General features: G+C 35.5%; 1 protein-coding gene across 2 annotated transcripts in view; it reads left to right on the plus strand.

Moving 5' to 3' along the window:
• Positions 1-23,475, plus strand: part of LOC103586833 (mitogen-activated protein kinase kinase kinase MLT) — a 161,864-nt gene that overhangs the window by 101,229 nt on the left and 37,160 nt on the right. The window contains exons 9-11 of one of the 2 annotated variants that reach the window (XM_008568167.1): positions 5,205-5,311; positions 12,346-12,481; positions 16,096-21,627. In XM_008568167.1, the coding sequence (XP_008566389.1) occupies positions 5,205-5,311; positions 12,346-12,481; positions 16,096-16,476 (624 nt within the window). In that variant the 3' untranslated portion in view covers positions 16,477-21,627. Of the gene's footprint in view, positions 1-5,204; positions 5,312-12,345; positions 12,482-16,095; positions 21,628-23,475 lie in introns of those variants that run through there. The other variant, XM_008568166.1, reaches the window with a different exon arrangement.

Below are 23,475 nucleotides of genomic sequence, written 5' to 3' on the forward strand. Positions count from 1 at the left end.
AAAAAAAAAATGTCACCTGCAAAAAGGGACAATTTGACTTCCTTACTTCCAATTTGGATGTGCTTTATTTCTTTCTCTTGCCCAATTGCCCTGGCTAGGACTTTTAGTACTGTGTTGAATAAGAGTGTAGGCTGGCCACTTAGCTCAGTTGGTTAGAGCTCAGTGTTTTGTTTTGTTTTTTAAAAAGATGACCAGTAAGGGGATTTTAACCCTTGACTTGGTGTTGTCAGCACCACGCTCTACCAAGTGAGCTAACTGGCCATCTCTTTATAGGGATCCAAACCCATGGTCTTGGTGTTATCAGCACCATACTCTCCTAGGTGAGCCATGGGCCGGCCCCAGAGCTCAGTGTTATAATACCAGGGTCAACAGTTTGGATCCCTATACGAGACAGCCATCCAAGGAAACGAATAAAAAAAAAAAGAATAACAGAGAGAGTGGGCATCCTTGTTTCAGTTAATATAGGAAAAGCTTTCAGCTCTTCCCTATTCAGTATGGTATTAGCTGTGGATTTGTCATATATGGCTTTTATTGTGTTGAGGTACATTCTGTCTATACCTAATTTGTTGAGTGTTTTTATATGAAGAGGCATTGGATTTTATCAAATGCTTTTTCTGTGATGTATATCACATTTATTGATTTATATATGTTGAACTGTCCTTGCATCCCTAGTTAGAATCCCACTTGATTGTGGTGGATGGTCTTTTTAATGTGTTGTTGGATTAGGTTTGCTAGTATTTTGCTGAGGATTTTTGCATCTGTGTTCATTAGGGGTTTTGGTCAATAGTTTTCTTTTTTTGTTGTTTCTTTTTCTGGTTTTGGTCTGAAGGTAATGCTAGCCTCAAGGGAAGAGTTTGGAAGTATTCCCTCCTCTTCAATTTTTAGAAGAGTTTGAGAGAATTGGTGTTCTTTAAATGTTTGGTAGAATTTGGCAATAAAGCCATGTAGTCCTGGGGTTTTCTTTGTTGGGAGACTTTTTATTACTGCTTCAATCTCATTGCTTGTTATTGGTCTGTTTAGGTTTTCTAGTTATTTATGATTCAACTTTGGTAAACTGTATGTGTCTAGGAATTTATCCATTTCTTCTAGGTTTTCCAGTTTGTTAGCATATGGTTGTTTGTAGTAGTCTCTTATGATCCTTTGTATTTCTGTGGTATCAGTTATAATGTTTCCTTTTTCATTTCTGATTTTATTTATTTGTCTTCTCTATTTTTTCTTCATTAGTCTGACTAAAGGTTTATCAATTTTATCTTTTTAAAAAAACAAACATTTGTTTCATTGGTCTTTTGTATTGTGTTTTAATTTCTAATTTATTTATGCTCTGGTCTTTGTTATTTCTCTGTTTCTACTGATTTTGTTCTTTTTTTTCTAGTTCCTTGAGGTGTAACATTAGGTTGTTTATTTGAAGTTTTCCTTCTTTTTTGATGTAGGCATTTATTGCTATGAACTTCCCTCTTAGAACTGCTTTCACTGTACCCATAGGTCTGGTATGTTTTGTTTTCATTTTCATTTGTCTCCAGGAATTTTTTAATTTCCTTTTTGAGTTCCTCTTTGACCCATTCATTATTTAGGAGCATGTGTTTTTTTTCCTTTTTGTCTTTTTTCGTGACCGGCAACGGATCGCAACCCTCAGTGTCACGCCCGTACTGGACCGGGACCGGCAACGGGATCACAACCCTCGGTGTTGCGCCCGCACCTCGCTCAGCCAGTGAGCGGCCGGTCTGTATGTGGGATCCGAACCCTCGGCGGGAGCGCCACCGCGCTTCCCAAGCGGCGCACTGTAGCAGTGCGCCACCGGGCCGGCCCAGGAGCGTGTTATTTAATTTCCATGTAATTGTACAGTTTCCAGTGTCCCTTTCTAGTTTTATTCTGTTGTGGTTGGACAAGATAGTTGATATGATTTTAGTTTTTTAAAATTTTTTGAGACTTATTTTGTGACCTAATATATGGTACATTCTAGAGAATGTTCTGTGTGCTGCTGAGAAGAATGTGTATTTTGGACATGCTGGAGTAAATGTTCTTATGAATGTCCATTAGATCCAATTGACCTAGATTAAAGATTAATTCTGATGTTTGTTGGCTAATTTTCTGTCTAGATGATCTGTCCTTTGCTGAAAGTAAGGTATTAAAGTCCCCAACTATTATTGTGTTGAAATCTACCTTTCCCAGTAGGTATAATAATACTTGCTTTATATATCAGGGTGCCCCGGTGTTGGGTCCATATATATTTAGAATTCTTATATCCTCTTGTTGAATTGATCCCTTTATCATTATATATAACATTCTTTTTTTTTTTTTTTTTTTTTTTTGTCCTTTTTGAGACCGGCTGCACCGTGCTCAGCCAGTGAGCGCTGTGAGCACACCGGTCATCCCTATATAGGATCCGAACTCGCGGCGGGAGCGCTGCTGCGCTCCCAGCACCACACTCTCCCGAGTGCGCCATGGGCTCGGCCCTATATATAACATTCTTAATCTTTTTTTTACTTTCCTTTGTTTGAAATCTGTTTTATCTGATGTAAGTACAGCTACTCCTGCTCTTTTTTGGTTTCCATTTGCATGAAATATCTCTTTCCATTTCTTCACTTTCAGTTGATGTGTGTCTTCATAGGTGAAGTGGTTTCTTGTAGGCAGCATATTATTGGTTGAGACTGATTTTTATTTCCTAAATTCATAACATTTTATGCTGATAAAACTACTACATGTCACCTGTATTTGATTTGATTTGTATATCTGGTCACAGTCCACTTTTCCAACTCTTTCATTGCTAATTTCCTCTAGATACATCTTACATACCTTCATTCCCTGAACATATTCTCTTCTTTCTTTTCTTTCTGAATTCTTCATCATCAAGCCTTCCCTAGTTATTCTGTTTATACCAGCCCATGATTTGTATTCCTCTTCCTAAACCACAGTCTGGGCTACTGCCTTACCTGTACTATTGTATTTTTTAAAATATCTTTTCCTAAGTGGATTGCAAGCTCCACAAAGAAATATAGCTAGTTTTTATGTGTTTCTCTGTAGCACTCACATCAGTTTAGTAAGTAAATGCCAATTTGTTGCTGCCTGAAGTAGCCAGATCACAGTAAATTTCCTAAGAAACAGTTTTAGTGCTTTTAGAAGTTCTTTTCGTTCTCTGGCTAGAAATATGTAGCAATTAATCAGAAATTGGTGCCAGTCCTGTATACAGATGTAGAGCAATAGTTGGTTAAAGTATTTTATTTCTTTTCTTTTTTGGTCCTTAGACTTTAGAGTATTAACAACTACATTAAAAAATTCAGCCCACATGTAGAACTGGTGTTCTTTTGCAGTGAAGAGGGAGGGATGTATATAAGAGAAAGCTAGTATGAGGTAAATATCTGGTCATTCTATTGGCTTACACAAGGTTCTCAAAATATTTTATTGAAGAGAACAAGGAAGGAAGGAAAGGTGAGTATTAGTTTAAGACCTATAATGACATTTCTTAATAGAGAAAAAATAATAGTAAAAGCTATGAGTTTGATAGGAAGTAATATCTTACCCTTTTGTGACAGAAGATGTTTAAGAACATAGCCCCTGATTCTGTAAAGTGCTTCCTGTGTGAGGCTGGGCAATTCATAGTTTTCTGACACAAGCTTTTCTTATCTATTAAATGAAGGTAACATATAGAGAAATAATATATATAGATGCTTAATAAATGGTTCTAGTTGTGATTTTTTAAAAATAAGCAAACCTACACATACTTAAAGGGAACCTAAGCCCCTTAAGAGGAACTTACACAAGGTCCTAGACCAAATGATGTATTCTGTAACCAGAATACTCATAAAATATTATTACCACAAAATTCTACATTGTTGAGAGTAGATTCTAGCTATAAAATTAAGATTTTTCTAGGATGCTTGTCATCCAATTACAAGAATTTCACCTTATTTCAAGAATGATTAAATGTAGGGAAAACTATTATTCTTTAAAAATTCATTAGCTCCTCCTTGCAAAAGGAAAGTCCTTTATTTGTTATATAATTAGTTCCTGCACAAACAATTCAAACATTTTTTCTTTTAAAACCTGACACATGATGGGAACAATTAAGATGGGAACAAAATTAAAGAAGACAAACAGTATTTTTCAAGTTTCCTACATAAGGCATTTTCCTGTTTGCATATGAGAAGACTTAATGTACATCAGTAACATTTAGCTACTTATGCCCTCATTTTAAAACACATGTGCACATGCCCTTAAAAGAGAACAGCAATGGCAGAACTCAATAAATATCCAAGTTTTATATTTCTGAGAAATGGAAAAATTGCTTTTCTTAATAATGTGGGAAGCACTCAAGTCCTGAGAACAAGCTACCTCAACATTGTTCTTTCCTGTTTTTATGCTCCTAAATTCAAATGCATGTTTAATTGCTACAACTGTAATTTGTTCACAAATGGTATAATTATGCTGTGTGATAAAAAGAGAATGTGCACCATCCTCTTATTATTTTTCTCCATGTTTGTTTTAACTTTTTGTCTCAACCTTGGCTAGAGCCTAAAGAGATAGACTAGTGTAGTTGCTGCTAGCTGAAGACATATACTAAACCACTGCTTTTTCAATTTCTAGTGAACTGTACCTTACAGTGTCCTAGCACTAGAACTGTTTACAAGGTGAAATAAACATTGAGAACAATAAAGTTATGATGGCTTTAAAATTGGGAGATTTTTTGCTCTGACCAACTGATTTGGGAAATTTTATTAGTTTCGACAGGTTGATAGGTAGATATTTCCCCCAACATTTTATTATAAAAATTTTGAATCATACAGAAAAGTTTAAAGAACTTTTCAGTGAACACTAGCATACCCATTACACAGACTCTACCATGAATTTTTACTAACTTTATTGTATGGATAGATTTTGAAAGGACTTAATTTTTTTTTTAATGATTTAATGATACCCAAAAGAGAGAATTTCTCTCTTTATTTGGAGAAAAACCACTAATTATCTCAACTTTAGTCCACATGATAGAAAAACATCTGAATCTATTTTTATGAATAATTAATTGAAAATAAAGAATATGATTCCCTTAACCTGAGTAATCTGATGGGGATAAAATAACTGAGTCAGGACATTGTATCCTGTCTTATTTTGTTATGATCTGTTGAGCTTATTACTACCTACATTTTCTCTTAAAGATCTCCTTTCTTTTTTAAGTTCTAACAAGTGATTGCTTATTTTCTCTTCTTCAGAAACGGCCGTCGTTCAAGCAGATCATTTCAATTCTGGAGTCCATGTCAAATGACACGAACCTTCCTGACCAGTGTAACTCATTCCTGCACAACAAGGCAGAGTGGAGGTGAGTAGCCTTGATGCTGGGGTGACAGCCTCTGGCTTCGAAGGTCCATGACTCGCCTCAGTGAAGAAGAGAACCAAAGGCCTTGATGACAGTACTGATTTCTAAGCAGAGCTTAGGAGAAAAACACTTTTAAAAGATTTTAAAAGTCTGTTTCATCTATTTCTATTTCAGTCCTCCATTTCTTATGTAAGCAAAAAAGATTGTTTCTCTTAGCTTGTTGCCTTATTGTATGTCTAAGTTTTTGGAAAGAATATTGGAATCATATCTTCTGAGACAGAAGATGATTACCAGACAGTTCTGTGTATACACTCTGTGTTAGGAAGCTTTGGCCTCTGTCCAGTAAGAAATAAGAATACTGTTTGCCTTGAAATTTGCAGGACAACCTATTTGCTAAGTGGACGGAGCAGAGAGACTATAAAAACACTTTTAAAAGAAAACTTTGAGTATTATAAATCTTATCAAAATTTGTTAAGTGTAAAACAAACTTAGTAATGAGAAAATTGGATGAGTGGAAAAAGTAAGTCCAGGATAAAACATTTGAGCCAGGTCACATGATGCATGAATATAAATAGCATGTTTGGGAGCTAACATTATTCCTCCCCTGACTCAGCAGAGATTTTAAGTAACTTCATCTCTGCTCTTGATAGCCATGGCAGTAACGTGATGCCTTACGCCATCTGCTGATGCCAAATGAGTACTGCATGCACTTTGAAAATGACTTGAGTTGTTTACTACTGTTACCAGACATTTCTTTGGGCTTTATGTTTGATTGATGTTTTGTCATATCCTTATTTATTTTTATTCCTTTGAATATCTGTCTAGGGTCAGTGAGTTAAATGAATATTTAGGGATTCAAAAGTAATACTGTGAGCTCAAGCCTAGACACAAGGGACTGTTTTTCTGGGCTAAAGTAATTAATAAAACAAAACACATAAGTAATATTTGTTTCCTACAGTAATAGATTAGTGCACATCTAATCAGATAGCTCACCTTTAAAATTCATATATAGGTTCCCATTACTCTGAAGACAAAGACCAAAATATTTAAGGCTCCTGAGACCCTCTGTTCTCCTGCCTTACCAACCTCAGAGCATCATTCTGCCTCTTGATTTCTGGCTTTCTGTCCCTTAACAGATACATATTTCTTCCCATTCAGGGTTGTTGCAAATGCACTTGCCTCTATTTAAAACTGATCCTATATCAGCTGTACACCACCCCTAATACTCACACACCACCTTAGCTCTTGTTCATCATTCAGATAGCAGCTAAAATAACATGTCTTCATGGGAGTGTTTCCTGACCCCAGACCAGATTAGGTTTCACTTCATGTGCTCTGAGAGCCTCTTTATAGCCTTTATGCTGTTGGAATTAAGAAGTAGTTCTGCAGTTACTTGTTTAATGTGTGTCTCACTGACTAAAATATAAGAGGGGCAGACAATCACTTTTGTTTATCACTGTACATACAGCATCTAGAACAGGCCTTGAATGCAGCAGTTGCTCAATAATATTTGGGGAGGGAAAGAAGAAAATACTATTGTGGTAATAATATAAAAAGGCATTATGATATTATATAAGAGAATATAAATATGTAAGTTAATTTGTTTGCCATGACAAAAGTGATTCTTATATTCATTCATTCAGATATTCATTGCACTTCTGCTGGTATGAGAACAGCCGGTGCCATTCTAGGCAATGGGCTGTAGTGAAGAACACAACAATCCCAGAACACGTGGAGCTCTCCAGCAGGAGTGTCCCATGTTAAACTACTAAATATAAATATACAAATAACTATTTTATTACCGTTTTGACAAGTATTATGACAGACAAAGTACTGGATGTCTGAGAGCATATAACCATGAAATCTGATCCAGTCTGAGGATATAATAAAAGGATTCCCTGAGGAAATGCTATTTGATCTGTTATCCAAAAGATTAGTAGGATTTTAATGCTAGTATTAATACCCTTCATATTGGGAGTCTTTTGAAATATGTCAACAAAATCAGAAAACAGGAAGAAAGTTGGAAAGTTTTCTATATAAAAATTTAAAACCTTCATATGTCCAAAAGCACTACTCATTATAAATAAATTTCCAAGACAAATGACATGTTGTTGCAACTTTTTCCCCCTATAGAATAGGTCAGCAGTTCTCAAACTTTGGTCTCAGGACTCCATTACACTCAAAAATTACTGAGGACTCCAAAGAACTTTTGTTTAAAAGAGTTGTATCAGTATTTACCACTTTCAAAATTTATAACAGAAAAATTTAAATATGTAAGTATTGATTCATTTTAAAAAACTAATAAATCCAGCTTCTGCATTCTGCCTACGGCACTATCACATGTCATGAAGCCTCTGGAAAATGCTGCACTTGTGAGAGAATGAGAGTAGAAAAGGCAAATCCTGTCTTAGTGCTGTCCAGAAAACCAATTTAACCTCAAAAATCCTTTGAAAAAGTCTTGTGGTTTCCCAGACCACACATTGAAAACCACTGTGATAGACAAAGAGTTACTGTCTTTAAAATACCATTTTAATTAAAATGCCATACTAAAGGACATGAAAAGGCATTTCACAAAAGGGGAAATAAAATAGCTAATAAATATATAAAAAATATCCAACCTCACTTAGCAATCAAATAAATACAAGGAAACATGATTTATTGAATGGGCAAAAATTTACATTATGAAAATATCCAATGCTTTCAGCTTTCTCATACATTGTGGGAAAATTATACCTTTCTAGAGGACAATTTGGCAGTATAGATCAGAGGTCCTAAAAATGTTCATATTCTTTGTCCCAGAAATTCTACCACTACCACTTTATTCCTAAGAAAACAAATGGGAAGGCTGTGCAAAAATGTGTGGATACTTGTTCAGCAAAGCATTGTTTAGAACTGTAAAACTAGAAATGGCATAAAGTGCAATAAAAGGGGAATGGTTCTTAAAAATATCTCCATACAGAATAATATGGAGCCTTTCATGATAATGCAGATCTGACAAGTGATTTAAATAGAGGCTAGAGTCTAGTTTGTTAGAATAATTTCATTTTTTATAAAATATATATTTATGTGTATATGTATGTGTACAAAGAGAAAAGTATCAAAAAAATTAGTGTTATCACTGAGTAATAGGATTATGGAAGAGTATTCTTTATTTGTATATCTGTATTTTGTACTTTTTCTGCATTAAACCTGGTTTAGTTGAATGATGAATTTAATTTTTAAAATGCTTCAAGGTGAAAAATGAGGATAAAATTGGTAATAGAGAGTGGGAAAGAAAAGAGGAAAAATACATGGATATATTTTATTTAAAGGCATACAGTTGCATAGGGTGCTTCCTCAGTGGCTCTTTCAGGGAACTGTTCATCCTGCTCTGAGAGCTCAAGAGAGAACATCTTTACCAGAACAGTAAACTACAGTTTGAGAAGCAGCAAAGCTCTTTTAACTGAGCTTGGCAATTGGTTAAGAACATGGGCAATAATATTATTCATTATAATAATAATATACATGGTTGTCATTTACATTGTTTTTACTGGATGTATGTACTTCATTTGGTTTATTTCTTTTAATCCCCATGGCAACCCTAAATTATATCACAGATGCAAAAACTGAGGCCTACGCAGGTTGGGTAACTTGCCTGGTTCACACAGTACTGAGATGGAGCCAGTAGTGGAACCAAGGGGTCTGATCTGCTCTTGCACACATGCTGTGCAGTGCTGTTACTGGCCTTGTGGCCATTGTCATGCCGTCTGCTCATTAGGATGCAATATTCACTTGACTAGATTTCTTTTTAGCTAAGAGAAACATTACAGGACATGAGTGTTTTAGATTATCGTTAAGGCGAAAAGACTGCCTTAATATGCCAAGTGCTGAAAAGAAGTATGTGTTTTAATCAGATCATCTGGATATTTCATAGGACAACACATTCAAACTACTCTTTTCTTTCCTCCAACTTTTGTCATGTGTCTGAAACCATGTGAGTAGTGCCCAAGGAGTTTTAGAGGCACAGTAAAGTCTGTTTCCAATCCTGCTTTGGCATTTCTACCAAATGATTGTCTTCTGGTAGAGCTTCCTTTACACATAGAACATCTATTTTTAGAAAATTAAATGATTATTCTGCAAATTCTTTTTAAAACTAGATTATTAAAAACCACATAAACTGTGTTCTTTCCTTGGAAGTAATAAGTGATAGGAAAGAAATCTAGTGTCAGACGTTTCCTTGCTCATCAAATCTTCAGCTTCTTTCTCCTCCTATTGACTTATTAGCAATAATGGAAATGAGCATTAAGAACAGGAAATGTGTCATCCAGCTGGTCATGTTTTCAATTTTCATTAACCCATGTGATTGTGTACAGGCCTATAGCAGTCTGTGCTGAGTGAGCTATGTGGTAGTGTGACGAAGTGTTCACATGTATGTCTTTAAATACTTGGTTGGTTGTTTTTCCTTGGTGATCAAAGTACTCTCACCATGTCATGCCTTCTTAAAAACGAAAAGCAGATATCAAAAAAATTTAATCTTGGCAATTTGGACATTAGCACAAATCATGTAATATATAACATTAAATTTAATATACATATTATGTATTTATCATGCAATATATATACTATATTGCTGTTTTTACAAGTTGACCTTTTATTTCAAAATAAGTTTTTGTCTAACAAAAGAAGATAATTACAGTTCATTGCCTGTTTTTGGCATATGGAAAATTCATACAAGTTGAAATTGACTTTGGTTGGATTTGGTGTAAGAGAAAATCATTTTCATCAACTAAAACACTTAAACTATATTTTTAGAACAGGAAGCTAATATAAATGCATCAACAAATGTATTTGATGCAAAATAATGTACCAATAAAAGCAAAGAACAGCAAGGGGGTGCAGCTGTTTTTATGTTGTCCTTGGATTTGAGTTACCTTTCTATGGCACGTAATCTTGCATACTTTTTCAGATCCTGCAAAGGCGGGCCTGAAGGGACAGATTGATGAAGAATATTTACTCAGCCAGTGTTTGTTTCTGTCTCACAGCTTTTGGCTTAATTAACTGTTGATCTTTTTTTCTGGAAGGGCTCAAAATCTCAGTGGGCTCCCAGAGCTGGAAGTTGAGATGAATCCTTGGCTTAAATTACAAGTGAAATAGAATGTGTTGGTCATTTACCCTATCAAAAAGAACATCAGTAAGATCAGTCTTGCTGGCAGGAGAACTGGGACTGGCTTGGCAGAAGCACTGCATAGATGAGCAGCCCAGGCCACTGCCATCTCCCACTGAGCGTGCCCAGGGCCTCCCTGTCACCCGCAGACACTCTCATTGACTGAAGATTGGTCACTCTTTTTTTTTTTGGTTACAAAAGTTTATCCAAAGTTTCTCCACATTGATTTTTTTTTCTCAGTCCTCCATTTAAAAAATAAAACCAAACTTTTTTTGTCTGTATGAATGGGCATATTTTTGTCAAAAATATCAGGGATAAAATTTCTACTTTATGATACAATAATAATTCTGAAAGATTGCTGATTTAGTTTCTTTCTTTACAGACTGTAGTGTGACTTTACTTACATTCTGTTCTAATTTTTCAGATATCAGTCTTGATATTCGTGGGTGACACAGAAGAGGCTTTTTATGCTTTATTGCTACCTCCCTTGCTCTGAGGTAGTTTTCAGACAAGCAGGGAAGTGTTGGGCCCTAATTCAGACTCACCTCAATAGCTTTTCCATGAGTTGGGTTTTGCCAGTTAATACCCAGAACCTTTTTGTTTTTATTCATTTACTTCTCATCTATAAAAGCATTGGAATAAGCTGTCCACTTATTCTGATTTTCTCTGGTAATAAAAAGGCAGATGTTGGTTACATATATTCACGAACTTAGATCTGGGGGCTTCTACCTTCCACACTCAATGTCTTAACCACGATCATGCAGTCTGTCGTGCAGGCTGTTGGCAACACTCAGCAGCTGATCCACAATACTACCTGTCTCCAGGCTTTTCCTCCTTCTGCATTCTTTTTTCAGTGTGCTTTCTTTAGCCTTTCCTTCCTCCCGCCCTCCCCCCCTCTGTTATCCTCTCATTCTCTCATTACTGTTGCTTATTTAAAGGCTCTTCAGAAACCCAAGGGAAAGAACTTCCAGTTCTCAGAGCATAAATTTAGACTTAAATGTTGTGACAGCCCTGAAGGAGAAAAAAGTTTGTGCTGAGCCTTCTTACTAGTTTCAATTTATATGAAGGAGAGGTTTTTATAACTGAGCATATTGTTCCAAGAGGTGAGGTTGGTTGGCCTATAGAGACTAAGGAGGGAACTTTTTAAAAAATTATTAAAGTTAAAAAGAACCTCAGAGTTCCTCTGGCCTGGGATTTCCTACACTTGCCTGATTGTAAAAATTACCTAGGTCTTTTGTTAAATAATGGAAATTTCTAGGCACATCCAGCCCTGCTGAATTCTGAACTCCAAGGAAGGGTCCTAGGAATCTGTTTTATTTATTTATGTATTTTAACAGGCTTCCCAGGTAATTCTTAGGATCAGGCAAGTTGGGAAGCCCTGATGTAATATAACCACCACCCCGTACAACTAAGGAAACTGAGTCGTGTTAAGCAGTTGATTGCTTGGGTTACTCAGCCAGTAAGTTGGTTAAAGTGCCATCTCAGCCACTTATTAATGGTGTGATGTTGATCACCTAACCTGAGTACAAGATTTATACCTGTTTCTTGAAGTTGTTATGGGAATAGGATGAGATAATATATAATAGTGCTTTGTAAACTGTAAAGAGGTAGATGAGTGTAAGCATTTTTCAAAAGACTAAAACAGAACACCAGCTCCATAGCTTATGCTGCAGCCCAGAGGCTCTTCAGTGCTTTGTTGAAATATTTTGAGCTTATTTTTACAAACTAAAAACTACCTGTTGATTTTTAAGGATATGAAAGATTCCTTCTCTGGCAGTTTCCTGGTTGATTTAAAAACACAATCATTAGTCTTTTACTTCATTTAGTGTTCTGATGGACCTACTAAGCATTTGCCATCCTTAAGTTGAGACTTAAACCAGTTATCCCTTTGCAGGTGCGAAATCGAGGCAACTCTTGAGAGGCTAAAGAAACTAGAGCGTGATCTCAGTTTCAAAGAACAGGAGCTTAAAGAACGAGAAAGACGTTTAAAGATGTGGGAGCAAAAGCTGACGGAGCAGTCCAACACCCCGGTGAGTGTCCTCCCCCTCCTCATCTTTCCCATTGCAGCCCTTAGAAGCCGTGGCTGAGCATGGCAGCATGGCAGCTCTCCCCCGCCTCCTGCCACCTCCTCATTCCCTGCGTTATGCCTGTGTGGTAAAGGGCCTGCATTTACACTCAAGTAGCATTCCTATCTAATTTCAATTAACAAAATGCCAGAAACTTAGAAGAAAAACTTACCCTATTTCTGGTTTTTTTCTTAAGAACTCTTATTCTGTCAGTGTGTTTGTAAATTAGAATTACAAAAATAAAATCCAATGTATTTTCACACCATCTGTTAAATCCCCAGAACATGTGCCTAAATACTGATTAACTCTTTATAGGCCATCTGTAATTAATAAATGTAACTCCAAAGCAGCTGACTAAGAAAGTCTTTGATGTATCAGAACTTAACCACGTCTTCCTTCTAAAATAGAGCTAACATAGAGCTAGACATATAAATGGCAAGCATTAATATACCTTACTCAATTTAGTGTTTTGATCATGGGCAGCAAAAGATTGGAAAAAGACTTCTCCCAGGACGAACTTCATAATTTACTATACCCAGGAAGTATCTTGTTTTTTTCCCAAGTCTTGTACTTAAAGGAATATAAAAATTCTTTATAAGGATTTTATAATTTATACACTAACCTTGAGCTTTGAGGATTTTACTGTTTATACACTAACCTTGAGTTTACATGCTGATATGATATATTAAAGTCTATTCAAATTTCAGTATTTGTTCCTATTTTAAATTACTTAACATTTTTGGGAATTAAATATAAATTTATAATGGGGTTTTCCAGGTGTTTTAATGGACAATATTTATCCACTTAAAATCCTAAGTAATGGTAGATTAAAAGTAAACTCACATATTTTAAATTCATTTTTGATAGTTGCTATGGCGACTATGCCAAAAAATACTTAAATGCCCTTCATTTTGTGATCTTCAAAAATTTTTCTATCTTTAAGTCTTAATCTTGATTAAGTAGTTAATGCCTAGTTACAAAGTATTTTCCAATGTATAAAGAATAAAATAGTTTGTCTCCTTTTTCAACTTGTGTGAAGCAACCTGATATCCAAAAAAAAAAAAAAGAAAAGATAACAGTGAGGTTAAATGTTTATTACCAGATCTAACTTTTTGAAAAATGACTTTGATTATCTTGGGAATCCCAAAATAAGAATTGAATTGCTATATATATAAGACTATCATGGGACGTTAAAAAGGTTCCAAATTTTATAAGTTCTGTGAATTTAACTTGGCTGTTAAGAAAGAAGTTGAGGGAGGTTTCCTGTTCTGGTTGAATTAACTCAGAAAGCATTATTACCCTAGGGGTGAGCACAGGAGCACTGTTTCTCCCAGGGCCGAGGAGGGGCAGAGGCAGGAGCAAGACCGAGCACTTGTCCCTGTAGCACCTCTTCTGAAGACAGAATTTTTTTGCTTTGTTTTTTAATGCATTGAAATCTTAAGCTGTAAGGCACTGCATGGCTTGACTCTTCTAAATGTAGTATTGTAAGAAAAACTTTAACTACCTATTAGAGTTTGCTTTAGAACCTTTCTTCGGTTTATTGGCATTGGTTTTGCTAAGAAATTATGGGCTGCCTTGTGCGCATTATTGCTATGAATAACATAGTTGTGTAATAAATAATAAAACGCTAGGAGTGCTCAGCAGGTTGTATGCTTGCATTTTAACTCCAGAAAACTTTTTGTAAAGGAACTGCTCTGAAGGCTACCATCTAACAACGGACAGCATGAAGCACAATCTCAATGAGATTTTCTTCTTTTTTTTTACTTATGAGGGCTAAGTTTCTTTCTTTACAGTACTTGCTTTCAATGCCTTTTCCGCTTAAAGCTCGTATTTCTGAAGGAAAGAAAGTTTATGCTCAGGTGTTTTATAAGTAGGTATTTTCTTTTATCCTCACATCTAGTTTCTGGTTGACTTTGAGATTTCTGAAAGATAAAATGAACTTTTTAAAAAGGAAGTGGCTAGAGGTTTAAATTTTTCTGTGTGTAGTTTCATCTTTTTTTAAAGTTTAACATTACGTAACTTCATAAAAAATTGTAATTGAATTAATTTCAAGGACAGTTTATTTCCCTAAAACTACAACACTAATAAGAGATATTTTGGAAGATGAATTTCTCTATGCATAAATATGGATAATATTTATTTTTTAGTTATACTTGAAGCTTGATGTAAAAATTTTATTTCTTTTAAGATTAAAGCATATTTGAGAGATATTTGTTGAGATCTCTAGACTCTACTGTGAGGAAAAGTCCCTGAAAAATTAAAATAAACAAGCAACAAAGAGTTCCCAAGAGTATCTAATAATTGAAAACAAATCTGAGAAATTAGGAAGTTTGAGTACAAGGGAAATCTATCCTGTTTCCAGTGTTTAAAGATCTAAAGCAATTTTTTTCTTCTATATAACTAGTACTTTTTAGGTGAATTATGTGAATTATTGAACTAACAATTCCAGAAGTCTTTTCCTAATAGAGTGAGCTATTTTTTAAAAAAATCACCAGCAACTTCAATTTAAAATTAGGATATTGCTCCTAAATATTCTGTACCTTTATACCCAGAATATAAAACTCATCCCACAGTTATATTATTTGTACATTATCATAAATTTATCCATATTTAAGCCACACCAAAAATACAAGCCTTAATTTGCTTATTTCTTAAAAGAAGAGTAACATTTTCATGTCCTAACAGTTTTACCCCCGAAATGAATATGACCAAACATTTATGGGAATAGATTGGCTCTTCAAAATCATTATATAAGGTAGACAATAAATGTCTGCAACCACTGAGAGAAGGAGAATTCTTAGAAAAAACTTCTGTTAAAAGAAGGAAACTTGAATATTAGAGAACAGAGAAAGGTAGCAATGTAAATTAATACTCCTTTCCTTTCCTTCCAGTTTTCACGTGTGTTTATGTACTTGTGTACAACTTAAATGTTAGAGATAGAATCTAGAATTTGTTCACAAGTGAATTACTTAATAATTTGAATAAAGAGTATTAGATCTGGCTGCAATAAATAATAAATGGAAGCAAGTGAATTCTAAACTCATTTTTACTGTATAGTTAGAGTATTATTCTAGCTTAAAAAGTTAACAAGCCAAATTTCCCTAGAATTGTATTGACTATTGAACTGCTTTTATGCTTCCTCTAAGCTTTTCTTCTTCAGTACAAGGTTTCTTAATTTTTACTTGAGATTTAATTTCAACTTAATTTTTTTAGTATAATCATTAAATATTTCCATGTGAAAGTGAAATTGGGAAAATTTAAGAGAAATCCTAAAAGCTATTTTGTTTTGAGCAAAATGAGGGCTTAAAACTTGCAACTTCCTTTCCATTTGAAATTTGGCGTGCTGTGGTGCTTTGCAAACTTTTGGTTGTGATTTATTCTCTCATTCACAAATTATGGCAAATATGCTACAGCCAAATCTGCCATTAAATGAATTCCCAAATAATTCCCTACATTCACTTACTTCACTAATCATTTACCTCCTGCATAGTACCAACTAATTTTTTGGTGTCTATTTCCCTTATTTAAATTGGTCCTAATTTCTCTTTTTACTTCTGTCCTTTCTTCCCTTTTGATAGCTTCTCTTGCCTCTTGCTGCAAGAATGTCTGAGGAGTCTTACTTTGAATCTAAAACAGAGGAGTCAAACAGTGCAGAGATGTCATGTCAGATCACAGCAACCAGTAACGGGGAGGGCCATGGCATGAACACAGGCCTGCAGGCCATGATGCTGATGGGCTTTGGGGATATCTTCTCAATGAACAAAGCAGGAGCTGTGCTGCATTCTGGGATGCAGATAAACATGCAAGCCAAGCAGAATTCTTCCAAAACCACATCTAAGAGAAGGGGAAAGAAAGTCAACATGGCCCTGGGGTTCATTGATTTTGACTTGTCAGAAGGTGACGATGATGACGATGATGGTGAGGACGAGGATAATGACATGGATAATAATAGTGAATGAAAACAGAAAGCAAAGTAATAAAATTGAAAATGTTCCAAAAAAAAAAAAAAAACCAAAAGAAACTTGCTATCAGTCTATACAAAATCAGTAAGGAGGCAGAAAACCAAGCACTACATTTTTAGGCCAATCACATTTATATGACAGTGATTTCTTTATCAGTTTTACTTTTGATTTATTTTTGCTTACAGAAAAATGGGAAAGTTAAGCAAAAAAGGTATATTTATGAATCAGCAAATGTGGTGCCTGTTTATAGAAATTTGTGATTCTATATACAATATAGCATTTTTTAACTGAGAAGACTTTTTTTAATGAATATATTTGCCCTTATTTCCTTTATTAAATTGGTCAAGAAAACTTACATTTTGAACAAGCACTCTTAACTCCTAATTCTTCTTTGACACGATTCTTTTGTAACATACTACTTTTTGTTGTTGTTATGGCAATACACTGTAATGTCAGAAATGATTGATAGGGGCTACAAAATCCAACAACAAAAAAATTGAGATGAAAGAAGGTTATAACAAAATGCTCTTCAGAAATACCTAAAAGCTGAGAATTTTCAATTCTAAATAGCACAGCTACTCAAAGTAAAACCCGAGAAATGTTCTCAGTAGTACATTTGAAGACGAAATACTCTAATTTGAAACCAGTAGCACATGTTGCAGGCTTTCATACCAGCGCTAGCCCTGGAAACTTCTTAACAACAACACACTGTCATCCAAGGCTTAGATTGTACTTTATACAAAGACAAATATATGGTCTTAAAGGGATGCTTCCAGGCATGCAAGTGCTGGGTACATGCCTGCTCTGCACTTCCAGTAAGGGGGGTATGTGTGGTTATTTGTTTTCCAGAGGAGCATAATGACCCTGGATTCTAAATATACAGAGAAATATTTTAAAGAGAAAATTAAATATTATAAAAGGAATAATAAAGATAAGTTATCTCTATTTAGACAAAAACTCAGGCTGAAGGGTCCTTTCTGTATCAAATCCAGTCTTCCAAAGTTGTCTTTTTGGGGGCTGGCTGGTTAACTCAGTTGGTTAGAGTGCAGCCTTATAACCCCAAGGTCATGAGTTCGGATCCCCATACCAGGCAGCTGCCAAAAAACAAAAACCCTCTAAAGTTGTCTTTTTTTTTTGTAACTCTTTTCAGTGTTGCTGGTGTTTTACAGAAGTAGATATAGGTGCTACTCTGAAAACCTGTCTAACCAGAGATATTTTCAAAGTATTATCACATATTTTTCAAAGCTTGTTTAAACTATAAAATAGTGTTTTAAAAAATTACAAAACATTTGCAATTATATAAATAAAGGCAAAAGAGCAAAGTCTTTTTTCAATCTAAATTAGCAAGCAATCTCATTTGACTATTAAACTGAAAGACTTTTGATGGTTCTTTTTATGGAAGTTTTAAGAAAGGATATCATAGATATTATCTAATACCATTTCAAACTGTATTCAATCATAGAAAGCCTCTTGGAATTTGAAGCATTATATGAGCTGCCCCATTAAGAGCTGAAAAGTATGATGAAATGATCAGTATGCTGTGCCAGCTTTTATTTGGAGAGAAATAACTAATAAAATGTCCTGGGTATGAGATGGAAAACAGTCTCTATAGCATAGTCATAAAAAGAGGGATCTGGAGTCTGATCATGATTCAGAATCCTGGGCCTACTTGCTGTACAATCTTGGTCAAATTATTTAATCTCTGTGTGTCGGTTTGCTCATCTTTAACATGGAAATAATAATAGTAACTGCTTCAAAGGATTATTGTGAGGATTAAAATAAATAATATATGTAAAGCACTTAATACAGTACCAGGCCCATGGTAAGTGGCCAGTTAATATTAGCTACTATTAATTGTGCCAATGAAAAGACACTAAAAAATAAGTGATTTCAGTAACCTTCTTGAAAACTAAACTATCAATTTCAAGTGATGTTTGCTTAGTAGTATGAGATGAAATCGAAAGTAGATAGCTTTCAGGAAAGATAAAGACAACATTCTTAGAATGTAAGCTATACAAACAGATTTATTGTGTTGCTCTTCGAAAACTATGAGCCCTGGCCAGGTTTACCTGGTCTGAGGTGTTTGCAGGCAGTGCCACCACCCACAGACAAGTAAACACAGAGAGAGCAGGTAAACCTTTCCCCTAGAAGGTGGGTTCCCCACATACCCATTCTGCTACAGTTTCTCTGTCTGTACATGCTTAGATCCAGATAACATGCACACATAAGTTCTCAGACACAGGGAGGTACGTACCCCCTGACTCAAGTCAGGCCACTCAAGCAGAAAATATTGGGGTGGAACGGAAGGGACAGCTTGCAACTCTTGCCTTCCCAACATGCCCTGGGACTCTGGTCAGCAGTCTGAAGGGAAGAGCCAAAGACTTGGGGTTTAAAAGCTACTGCTCATCTCCCCAGGCAAAGATAAAGTCATCCATTTAACAAATATTCGTTGAGCCCCTCCTCTGTGCCAGGTGCTCTTCTAAAGAACAGCTAGACGAAAATCTTTGCACACACGGAGCTTACATGCTAGTAAGCAGGGATGGACAATCCAACAATACAAATGCATTATATAATATGTTAACATTTGATAAGTACATGGTGAAAAATGAAGCAGGGAGGGAGGATTAATCCCATGGAGGAGTGTTGAGGTTTTTAAAGTGTGGTCAGAAAAGGCCTCCCTGATAAGGTAGTATTTGAGCAAAGCTGAAGAAGGCGGAGGGATTTCTGTGGCTAATTTCAGGATTTGTGTACTTTATGCAAGAATGCAAACCTTGCTTCTCATTTAAGAATAATTAGCAATAAATTTAGAACATATTAACTGAATGAAACTGACTTTCTTTTTTTTTTTTGGAATTTACATGTGAGTCCATCTGATTATACATAAAGTTTTGGTACGTTAATAAAAGCATCCAAATAGGGCCAAAAAGAAAAGTATCTCTTAACTGCTACTGTCTTTCTCACCAATATTCCAGAGATGATCATAGCTTAATATTCTACCATAAAGCAGGTGCAAGAGTTTAGAATATAGCAGAATTGGCCTAGCATTGGACTGGATTCATTCAACATTATAGTACTGGCTATTTTACTTTCTGTTCCAAATCAGTGTCCTTCTAGTGGTTTGAAAATATTAAAACATCCCTGAATTCTGAATCATAGAAAGAGAATTTTATAGTGTTCTCACTCATTTAGACTCTATTGATTTTATTGATTTTAAAAGGAAATGTTTAACCATATGCAGAATTTCTAATGATGATATTAGTTGTGCAGCTTCTAATCACTTTTCAGATCAATTTTTGAAATGGCAAATTACCAGTGTTGGATTTAATTCCAGTTACTAGACTTACAAAAATGTACATTTAGAAAGAGGAGAAGTAAAGAAAAACTGAAAAATTTAAGGTTTCAAAGTAAGAATTGAAACTCTAAATTGTGGTAATAATTGTCAGTCATACAACTGAAAATGTATCACCTTTCATTTTTTTTTTCTTTACTCATAAAATTGATCCTGTAGAATTTGATAACACCCTACTAGTAGTTCTCAACTGGTATAGCGCTGTAACCTAATGGGGTTTGGGCGTGCGGGGGCGTATTTTTGGTTGTTACGGTGACTGGGGTGCCAATCCGTGCCAGGAATGGTAACATCCTGCTTGCTAGAGACAGTCCCACTCAGTAAAAAGTTCCATCCAAAATATCACTAGCATTGGCCCTTCCCCATTGAGAAACTTGTTAAACCTGGAAGTTTGAGTTCTTTGTCTAATTTTTCCCCCTAAACAAAATACCCAAGTAAAAAAAAAAAAAAAGTGCATTTTCAGAATTACAACTACACAATCTGAGTTTTGTAAGTTTGTGGCTTTATCTTAAATCACTATTTGTGGAAATGGCTTCTTTCCCCTTAAGAGTGCTGGTAGAAACTTTACAGAACAGCTAAATTCTGCCTGCGGGGGGGCGGGAGTGTCACTTTCTTATACACTGATTCCACAATAAATAAAAAAAGAAAAACCTCATTGAGGTAGCTATAATTCTGCAAAGTAGCCAGGCTAATAATTTAAAAGACCCCTTTTCCTCACAGAAAAAAAAAATTCTGTATTTTTTAAAAGCAGAATTACATTTTATATTTTATAGAATCAGTAGGAAGAGGCTGAAGGCACATAGCACACTGTTTTTGATGCTCTGGAAATGTCAAAGCATGGTTTTTAGCCAGTGATTTTTAATATGCAGTGGATTTGTTAGACTTTAACACCAGCTGATGTATTCAAACTTGATCCCCATTTAAAAAAACAAGAAACTAGGTGTGGAGGAAGGATTTAGGAGAAATCCAGAATCACTTCTCATAGCATTACTATGTATATAGCTTTATTTTTCAGAGTTTTCATTAGAGTGGTAAGAGTTTTAAAACTTATTCTGAGTTAAATGTTGATTCTTTTTTTTTGCTTTTTGTTACACTGGATTTGTTGTACCCTTTTGAAACTAGCAGAGTCTCACCACATATGTAATAGAGCATAATTTTTCTATAATCGGGCACCTTTTGCTGCTGTTGAGTAAGACTGTTTTCTTGTTTAGATTTCAAGCATTGCCAGAGAAGAGTCTGTTCTATTCTTTTGATTGTAGCATAGCCTGATAGCTCTAGATGCGGCATTTCTATGATGAAAAATGTGTGTCTATCAGGAAATCTAGAGGACTCACCACGAGTTTCAAGCACCTACATAAATTATATCGTGTGCAGAATAGTATATCTTTTAATGTCAGATACCATACACTGCACATATTGCTTTTGCACTCTCTTAAAAATTTTGTACTAAATAATAGAAAATATTTATATTCTTTGAGTGTGAGCTTTGAATAGATGGCATTATCACTTTGTTGGTTTTTTTTAAAAAAAAAACAAAATCTTTTTCTCATTTATTCTATTGCAATGTTATTCTGAGCAAGTCCTATGCCAAATATCTTGTATAATGTTTGTATGGAAGATTAAATTTTACTTTTGTGTGGTTAGACTATTGAGTTACTGACTTTATAGTTGGAATTTGATATTTCAGCACAAAGTCCACAATGTATTCAGAAATCCAAGTTGGTGTCATACATTTCATTTTGATGTGAACTTTGCTTTCCTTTGTTCTAAGACTCCATTTTGCAATAAACGTTTTGACAGTACATGCCTTTGTTATGTGTTGCTGTGTATATAAGATCTTTGTTAGATTGGATCCCCAACATCCCTTGAAGGAATCATTGTCACATGCATGCACATGAGTGTTAGCTTTTCTCTCCTGAAATCATTTGGAGTGTAAATAATGAATTTGTAAAGTGGTGGGGCAGTCATGAAGTGGATTTTTTTAATCCCTAAAGAAAGAAAGGCTTAGAACTCATCCTACAGCAGATACACTGATATGTTAACAAGGTACAGAAAACATAAAAAAAGTGGTAAGCCACTCTGTGGCTGGAGGTCATTAACTCTTATCCCCTGTCTTGCCAAATTCAAATCATCTTGATGCAGTGCCTGGCTCCAGCCTTCCTCTCACTGATCTTTGCAAGCATCTGCAAAGATCCTGCTGGAGTGAGTATCAAACTGAATCCAGTGCCTTTCCCTTGGTATCACATTGATGAGCCAGCCTCAGAGCAAAGGAAACTCCTCTCCTTTTGACATGAAAACCAAAGATGTTGGTATTGATTAGTTGTTTCATTTACAACCTTTATTCTATTCAAGAAATACTTATTGCTCATTTTGGTTTAGCACAACATTTGGGAACTGTGTAAAAATCAAAACATTACACACTACCTCCTCCACACACACACACACACACTTCCTATAGAAGCGAAACTTGATGCAGTGAAATATTTCTGTAACTCAGTTGTTTCTTGAATTAATCAAAAAATTCCTTATTTTACATTTGTTTCCGTGATGGGAGAAGGGAATGACATGTTTTTGCAGCTGTATCCAGCTGCCCTGTGAAGAAATAAAACTTGTCATGTATTTTCTTTGATCAAGTTCAGTTTTAGAGTCTGTTCCTCAAGTCTTTTTCCTTTCTGCATTATTAAAGCAGGTGAGTGCATTTGATGATCCCTACATACCTCGAGTGTCTCAGAGGAGATAAAGGGCAACCCTTGTAGGAATCGAAGCACATGGGAGTAGCAGAGGATATACAGAACAGTATTGACTTCACTATACACTTCAGGTCCTTGCAACTTGGTATAATACTCAATCCCTACACAGTCTTATTTTACCCAGTAGGGTTTTTGTTTTTGTTTTTGTTTTAAATCTGCTTGGCCCCCTGAGTCTGCTTCATTTCCCCTTGTTCCTCCACTATGAACTCACGGCATCCCGTGCTCCAGCTAGGTGGACACACCCTGCCCTGCCTTCCTTTCTCTCCCTTCCTCTCCCACCTCTGCCAGTTCTTTGCCTTGTCACTTCTCTTCACCTGGAATCACCTTTCTTCTCCTAGCCCTGCAGCACCCAGCTCAAGCCACTCTGCCTTCCATTTCCCCACCTCATTCAGTGAAACCCTTTCTGAATATCCACAGACATTGAACTCTATACCAGAGAATGTGGCATTAGTAAATGCATCCTTCAATCGTAGTCATTCTACAAAACTGTTCAACAAAAATGTACCAAGTATCGTATGCCAGGCACTGTGTTAGGCACTGAGTGGAATCAAGATGAAGATGGCCTTGGACTCCCCATATATAATTCATCCCTGTTTGACCCCCCAATTAAATTACAAGCTCCTTGAAGACAGGGGCTGTGCCTTTCCTAGCAGAGTTTTGAGCATGTGAGTACAAAATAAATGCCCACAGGTTAGAAGGATTGACTCATCCATCATCTTGTTTCTTCAGCTCACCCACAAAAAAGCATTTGCAATAGGTTGAGTGACACTTTTCCATGTTATCTCATAAGCAATCCAAACACTTTGGCAAGTTAAGCTAGTTAAAGCTAATAGCTGTACCATATTAATTCAACTCGTAGGACACACAGACTTTTTCAAATTATGTAAGCATTTATTATTT

Source organism: Galeopterus variegatus, unplaced genomic scaffold (genome assembly GCF_000696425.1).
Source record: "Galeopterus variegatus unplaced genomic scaffold, G_variegatus-3.0.2 Scaffold383, whole genome shotgun sequence".
Lineage (NCBI taxonomy): Eukaryota > Metazoa > Chordata > Mammalia > Dermoptera > Cynocephalidae > Galeopterus > Galeopterus variegatus.